A 7,503-nucleotide genomic window follows, 5' to 3' on the forward strand; every position below is an offset into this window, starting at 1 on the left:
CTTCTTGAGCCACGGCCTCGACTGCGGCGTCCCCGGCTTGAACAGCTCCGGCGCCATGGGCAATGCGCGAGATGCCCTTCACAGATGCTTCATGTAATTCTTGTGTTCTGGCTGCTGACACCACGCCCTCTTCAGCTTTCAAAGTGCGGGTCACCGTGCCATCTTGGTGAGCCCCACTTGTGACCTGTGCGCTCTGAGCCTCGGATGAAGATGTTGAGAATGCGGATGATACCCTCCCCAGCATCCTGCCAAACCAGCCTCTTTGCTTGTTTTGGGCCAAAGCCCTGGGCTCTGGCGCTACTGGTTGCTGCTGCTGCTGCTGCTGCTGCTGCTGCTGCTGCTGCTGCTGCTGCTGCTGCTGCTGCTGCTGCTGCTGCTGCTGCGGCGGCGGCGGCGGCGGCAGCTGCTGCTGCCGCTGCTCCTGCGGTTGTGGCAGCTGCGACACCGACAGCCGCGGCGGTGGAGCTGGTAGCAGGGCAGGAGCTTGGGCTGGCTTTGCGCACGACCCGAAGGGCAGCAGCGCACCAGGCGTCCCGTGCGCAAGGCAGTCCGGGACGTTGCTTGGGGCATGTGCTGCTGGCGCCTTCCCAGCACCAGCAGCCCTTGCATTGAGCTGCACACTACGGCACCCTGTCAGGCGGCACGCTGTAAAGCGGCCACGCTCCACCGCCGCCGGCGCACTGGGCAGCGCAACCGCAGCCAGGGCCAATGCGGGCGCACCGACGGCTCGTGGGCTGGGGCCCGCGGCGCGCGCGCGGCCGCCGGCTGCCTGGACCACCTGCTGGTGCTCCGCATCCTCTTGCAGGTGCTGCCGGGCATGCAGAAAGGCGCGTGCGACGTCAGCTGGAAGGGCGTGCTCCCAAGCAGCCAGGTCAGCGGTTCGGGGACCGCAGGCCAGCATGAACGGGGCCATTTCTGTGGCTGGTTGGGCGGCTGATGGTTGTGCCGCGGGCGGCGCGCTGTGGAGCAGCAGGCCGCCGGCTGCGCCCGCTGAGACCGCTGCCGCGACTTGCTGCGGTACGCTGCGTGCCCAGTGTGGAGGCTTTGTCTTGTCTGCGGCAGCAGAAGGTTTGCGTGGTATGATTTCCGGTGCCAGATGCACGCAAACGCCCAGCACAAGCGGACGTTTCAGGCGACCTGGCGCGGGGCGCTGCCACTGACCCCTTGCCCACCTGCCGCAGGTGAGCACCATGCCCTTTTATCCTCGCTTTGCTCATTTAGCGCCAATGGGACAGGCATGGTGGCCCGTGTGTCCAAAATATGATGCGAGAGTTATTGTGCTCAAGGTGAAGCATCTTGTCAGAGAAGCTGTACCTCCTACAGATGTTTCTGAATTTTGCACGGTGTATATGGCGCTGTGCTTGAGCTCTTCCGTTGACCATGACGGTCGCGCTGCAAAAAACTCGTCGCCGACTCTCCATGCAGCCTCAAATCTCCACTCTCTACCCGCTGTACACTTCGGGTCTCTTCTTGATTGCCGACAGTCATCATGCGGATGCTGCTGAGGCACTGAGTGGGTCGTCGTAAACTGCCTGAGGGACGGGCCGTGGGAGCCACTAGCATGGAGGACAGGCGATCTAGACAACGCAGGAGCGTCGGGCAGGCTGCACTGCACGCGGCAACAGCCGCGATCGCTTTGAAAATTGGGTTTGGCCTCGTGCGAGCGGCAGGTGAGGTGGACGAGCCAGACAACTTGGCAAAGGACAGGATGGATTACTATGGGTCTGTGCTTGTGTGGGTCACGGTCGTCGGGACGGGGCCGCAAAAATTTACGCCTCGCGCGTCGCACCTTGCTGCTTCGGCGCCCGTCGTCGGCACCCCGCAGGCAAGACATTTCTGGGGGCCAACGGCAGCGGCAAGCGCAGTCCTTTGGAGCAGCAGCAGCAGCAGCAGCAGCAACAGGCAGATGATGACGAGGTGAGCGTGCGCCGCCTCTGACCGTGCAACACCCATCCATGCACGCGGGATGGCGTGTGCAGCGCTTGCTGCCACGTTTGGCAAGCCGCGCCACCAGCCGACGGTCCCAACACAATGCCCGGGGCCGCCGCCCCCAGCCGCTGAGCTCAGGTCCTACCATATGATGTCGTCGTAGCCAGTATAAACGCGGCTGCGGGGGCGCAGCAAACCGCCAACTGCCCGGCCAACCCCTCCATCCCATTCCCTATGCCAACAGCTCGGCGACCTGCCGGCGGCCCGCGAGCAGTGGCAGCCCTGCCCCGACCTGCCGCCGGCGTTGCCGCCGGACGCGAAGCTGGTGGCGAGCGCCGACCTGCCCATAACCGTCTACCAGTTTTACGAGAGTTTTCTTAGCATAGAAACGAGCTGCCTGCAGGACCACCATGTCGCGGCCGGGCAGAGCGCCTTTCGGGCCACCAGGTGAGAGCACGCGTGAGCGCATGTGTGTGTGTGTGTGTGTGTGTGTGTGTGTGCGTGCACTTGCATGTGCATGTGTGTCTGCTGAGTCTCTGACAAGGGGTTCTTGCTACACTGATAAGGGCTCGATGCCAGTGAAAGCTGCTGTCCTGTTGCAAGGCTGCTCTGAAGGGCGGCGCCATCGTCGGCAAAGCGTCCGCTGCGTTGGTGGCGGGGCGCCACGCCGGCTGCGCCACCAAAATTCCCCCGCCACCTGGACTGGCGCCAGCGCCCCACTCCAACCAATCACCGCCCTCTGCCACCCCCGCCTTCCTGCCCCTTGTGGGGCATCAGGTGGAAGCCGGACGGCGCCGGCGGCCTTTCGCGCGTTTTTACGTTCGTCCAGCCGAAGAAAGGCGTGTGCAGCGTGCCCGCGCGCTGCGTGCAGCAGCAGCGGCTCAGCGTGCACCCGGGCGGCGTGCTGTCGCTCACGACAGACATGCAGCCGGCAGGCATCCCATACGCGGACGCGTTTCGAGTCCAGAGCTTCTGGCTGGTGAGCGGCAAGGGGCCAGGCGCCTCGCCTTAGCGCCATGCAGGGCGCCTGGCGCCGCCCCGCCGATCCCTGGAGCTCTCGCAACCAGCCGCAACCAGGGGCATCGCTTTGGGGTTCAGGGTTCAGGTTGCACAGCACCACGCGCAAACAATAGACCGCGCCTCCGCTTCTCGCGCGGCACGGCGCCCTCCCGCAGGCGCGCCCCGCCGACCACGGCGCCGGCTGCCGCGTGGAGATACGCGTCGCGGTGCCCTTCAGCCGCTTCTGCGTGCTGAAGGGCGTCATCAGCGCCGCGTCGGTCTCGGACTGCCGGGAGTTTTTTGCGGGGTTCCTGGAAAAGGTGGCACGGGCGGCGGCGGAGATGGCGGCGCCGGCAGCGGCGGGGACGGGCGCGACGCCGTTTGCGGGCGCGGCGCCGGCAGACGGAGGTGGGTGGCGCGGGCGGGGCGGCAGGGGCAGGTGGCCGTGCTCCTCTCGCTGCCGTGTCTCACGAACGTTGCGCGCCGCGCCCGTCACGAATTGAGATTCACAGTCGGCCGTCCGGCCCTCACCCTCCCCGCATTGTGCAGAGGTCCACGTCTCGCGGCCGCGCGCCAGCCGCGCGCTGAGCGCCACGGCCAAGGCTAGCTTCTCCCTGCCCCCGCCGGGCCTTCAGCCGCGGCGCCGTCGGCTCCCCTCCGGGGCGCACGTCCACCGGCCGCCCAGCCTACACACGCTGCTGCTGGCCGCGCTGCTTTTGCTGCACGTGGTGTTGCTCTGCGAGTTCGTGGCGCTCCGGCGGCGGCTGGGGCGCGGGGACGAGGCCCCGTGGGACGCCACACTGGAGTTTGGGCGCGGCGCGGCGCAGCTCGCCCGCCGAGGCGCCGCCGAGCTCGCGCAGTGGATCGCGGCTGCGGCCGGAGGCGCCGTGATCAACGGGGCCGGCGCCGCCGCGGCCACGTGAGCGTGAGCGTGCTGTTCGCAGGCGGGGCCCCGGCCTGTGCAGCGGCTTTGTGTGGGCGGCCGCGCCACGTGGTCGGCGGCCCCTCGTGTTTGTAGGGCAGCTGCAGGTGTGACGGCATCGCATGCACGGCCTTGGAATGGTCTGTGCACGCATCAACGCAGGGGGCCAGTGATGTGCTGGCACTGTCACATGGAGGGCGGGTGGGCCCCTGCTCGGCCCGCCGATTAGCCGCCATGCATTTCATCCGACGCATTGCCTGCCCTGAAGCAGGCAGTTTTGCTCTCGACACTGTCGTTTGAGAGTGGCAGCGGCCCCTGCGATCCCACAATCACCCCTGAGATGGGCAGGGATGCATCTGAGCAGGCGCTGGGTGCAGCGTTTTGTGGCCTGCTCAGGTTTTCTCAACAACATCACCAACAAGCAGTGCTGAGCGTGGCTTGCCTGGCTCCATTCAATTTTCCTCAAATCCTTTTTCTCTCAGTGCATCACCACCCTGGTAACAAGTGTGTAGGTGCTTCGTGCTAATAGCACTCCAGGTAGCTGCAACCCTCCACACGCCAGCCGAGCTCCTGCCTGTCGGCAATTAGAACACATATGAGGGAAGGCAGTTGATTGTTGTGGCTAAAAGTCGGCCAGCTGCCAGCAAGCCGTGAGAGCTCATTCAGAACTGGTGCTGCCCAGAGGTTGTCACATTTGGTTTCTACCCCCCTGACGAGAGGCGGTATGAGCCTGCTGACGTCTTTCCACACATATGACGCGGTCAAGGCTGGGTCAAACCGCAAATAGCGGGCCCTGCGCCCACCTCAGGGAATCCAGGCGCTTCTTCTGCGCTCCGCCGTCGGTGATGGGGGTCTGTGTGGCAGCAGGGTGTGGCTCGCCGGTGAGCAGTGAGGTGGAGGGGCGCCACTTACCCCGATCCGGGACTAAGCAGTTCATAGCAGCGCAATCCTGCACCCCATTCCTGGCCCTGCAGACAGGCGCTCACCTGAAAGGGATACAGGAACTGCGGACAAGAAGCACGGCGGGGCGGCAGGGCATTGGTCTTGTGCGCCACTGTGTTGCGCTGTGAGCACGAGTCAAGCGGCCTGCTGCACCCAAGCCGCCCCACCAAAGCCCTGGAAGCGTGGGGGCCCCACCTTCAAGGTCCCGGCCTGCGACCGGTAGGTGACTAACACGCCCCGCGCGCGCACCGCCTGCTGCTCCCCCTTCGCTTGGTTGGTTGACTCCTGCTGCTGCTGCTCCTGCCCCTGCTGCTGCTGCTGCTGCTGCTGCTGCTGCTGCTGCTGTTTTGATGCTGCCTGGGTTGGCTGGGGTGAATCGCCCCTCAAAACCACCTCCAGGACATCCTGTCCAAACAGACTGGCGGACGTTGATGGATTGCATGTCAAGAGGAGGGTGCAAGGCGGGAGAGGGGGGGATCATTGGTGAGGGGCACTGCTTGCGAGTTCAGCAGGCGCTCAGCCGCGGAGATTTGGGTGCAGGGCAGCTGCAGTAATGTGGGGGCTGGGGGCGAGGGAAGTGAAAGGCTTGAGTTCATGCATATGCATGCACGGAGGCTCTACCATGCATGAGCTTGCCAGCAGCAGCGACACACATCCCCGTGCGGCCGCAGCGTCCGCTGTTATGGGGGCGGTTGTTATCCGACCCGCCCACGTTCACACGTTTGGGCGCCGACCTGGGCACGGTCCAGGCGCGGTATTCGGCGCCGTCAGCGAGCGTGGTCGCTTGCGCCAGCTCAGCACCAGCGACAGCGGCCGCCACGGCCTGTTCGAGCACGGCCGCCGCCGCGACGGGCCGCGTGTCCTGCGGTGCGCGCGGCACGCGTGTTGGGATGCTTGGCGGGGCGGCGGCGGCATGGGCATCGCGAATGGCATCAACCACATGGTCATCGCGCTGAGCTCCCGGATCAGCGCGATGACGATGCCGATTGACCGCCCCAGCATCAACGGTAATTACACTGCAGGCTTTAAGCTGGTCATGGTCAACAGCGCGGTTTGGCCTCCAGTGCATGTATGCAACTGCCCTCCAGCAGCCCTCGCCCTCGTCCCAGTTATGCATGCAACAGCAGCAGCCAATTACGCCGGCAACCCCAAAACCAACCAGCCAACAACCCGCCCGACCCCGCTCACCGGTGACCGCCAGGGCGGCCCATACAGGTCATCCAAGTTTGCAGTTGACACGCAGTTGGGGTTGATGCCGCACGGGCGCACGCGGCCGTCGCGCGTGGGCCCCAGCTGAATGCGTTTGGCCTCGTCCCAAGGGGAGACCCCAGCCTGGTCACAGGCGGCGCCGCAGGGGTACGGTAGGGGAAGCGTGCATGAAGGGACGGCAGCGTCGCGGCCGCTGGCGGCAGTCGTGCGCGCATGATTGTGCGCACGCACGCAGACACTCATGGACGCGTACAGGCGCCCGCAGCGCTCACTTGTCCAGCAGCAGACGCCGGCAGTGGGGATCCGATCAAGAGGATGGCAGCAGCACTCGCAGCAGCAACAGTTTTGAGGCAACTTAGGCCGCCGGCGCTGCCGCACGCTTTCTGCGGCGTGCTGTGCCCGCTGGAGCCGCTACGGGTGCTGCAGCGTGGGCGGGCAGCCATGCGCTGCGCCCTTCCAGGACGCTGTGCTGTCACTACGGCGCACGGACGGCCATGCTGCAGCATCATGACTTAGATCTCGATTATTACTCCTGACCACACCCAGGTAAGGCCAATGAGCTCGATAGCAAGGATCTGCGACAGTACGATCGCTGCCGGTGTCAAAATCGGCTAGAAGTCGCAAGGGAACACCTTTGTGTATGACATGCTGCCTGAGCCCGCGTGCAAAGGACTGTTGTCGCCTGCAGCGTGCGACCTGCCGTCACTCAGTCACGGCGCAAGACCCCGCTGGGCGTCGATCCCGCCCACAATGCCAGCGTTGGTGACGCATTGACGCCGACACACAGCCGATAAAATATTGGAAAGAAATTTGTTTTCTCCTCGAAGGTCAGCCCTGGAGTCAGCTGGCATGGCAGTCAACCCAGTCAACACCATGTCAACAGCAACATGAGCAGCTGTTTGCGAGTGCTTGAGAGAGACCCACCCGATCACTCAGCCCTCCCTGCTGGTGATGTGCGCCAAGATCACATGCCATTGCTTACTTCCAAAGTGTAGGGATGCCAAGGGGCACGCCCATCGGTTGTGACGTCAACCATGATCAATTCATGCAACAGCAGCACACACATAAGTTCATCAAGAGACACGAATCCAGCATCATGCAGCACACGTATGCGGCACGTCTAGAACCCCGTGTCGGCCGGCGGCCCCGCAGCCGCAGCGGCCTCTGCCGCCTCCGCAAACGCCGCGTCTCCCCCGGCCGCCTCTGCCGCCGCCTCCGAGGCCGGCACCTGCTGCCGCCGCCGCCTCTGCTGCCGCTCAGCGCCGGCCCCTGACCCCTCCCTCCGGGCGCCCTCCCTGTCTGGCGCGGCCTGCAGCATCACGACGCTCAATGTGTACACCATCGGGCCGTACTTGTCAGCGGTGTACCGCTGGCTGCGTCGCTCCGCGCCGCCTGCGGCCCCCGCCGCCTCGCCGGCCGCCGCCCCAGCCCCCGCGCCCCCCTCCGCCGCCGCCTCCGCCCCCGCGTCTTCAACAAGGGGCCCCTCCTCCTCGTCGCCGCTG

The 7,503-nt window shown here is 65.4% G+C and overlaps 2 protein-coding genes across 2 annotated transcripts; one reads left to right on the top strand and one right to left on the bottom strand.

Annotated features, from left to right (window-relative positions):
* Positions 1–1,561: 1,561 nt before the first annotated feature.
* On the top strand, positions 1,562–3,851 carry MNEG_1696 (hypothetical protein; the record flags this gene model as incomplete). Its single annotated transcript, XM_014049835.1, has 6 exons — positions 1,562–1,670; positions 1,826–1,917; positions 2,174–2,376; positions 2,707–2,908; positions 3,105–3,336; positions 3,478–3,851. 6 exons carry the CDS (start codon positions 1,562–1,564, stop codon positions 3,849–3,851), a joined length of 1,212 nt encoding a protein of 403 aa, XP_013905289.1.
* A 3,270-nt stretch (positions 3,852–7,121) lies between these two features.
* MNEG_1697 (hypothetical protein) lies at positions 7,122–7,490 on the bottom strand (the record flags this gene model as incomplete). Its single annotated transcript, XM_014049836.1, has 1 exon — positions 7,122–7,490. A coding segment is annotated over one exon (369 nt), but the record flags the coding sequence as incomplete, so codon positions are not given.
* Positions 7,491–7,503: the final 13 nt, after the last annotated feature.

Source organism: Monoraphidium neglectum, assembly GCF_000611645.1.
Source record: "Monoraphidium neglectum strain SAG 48.87 unplaced genomic scaffold scaffold00175, whole genome shotgun sequence".
Classification (NCBI taxonomy): Eukaryota; Viridiplantae; Chlorophyta; class Chlorophyceae; order Sphaeropleales; family Selenastraceae; genus Monoraphidium; species Monoraphidium neglectum.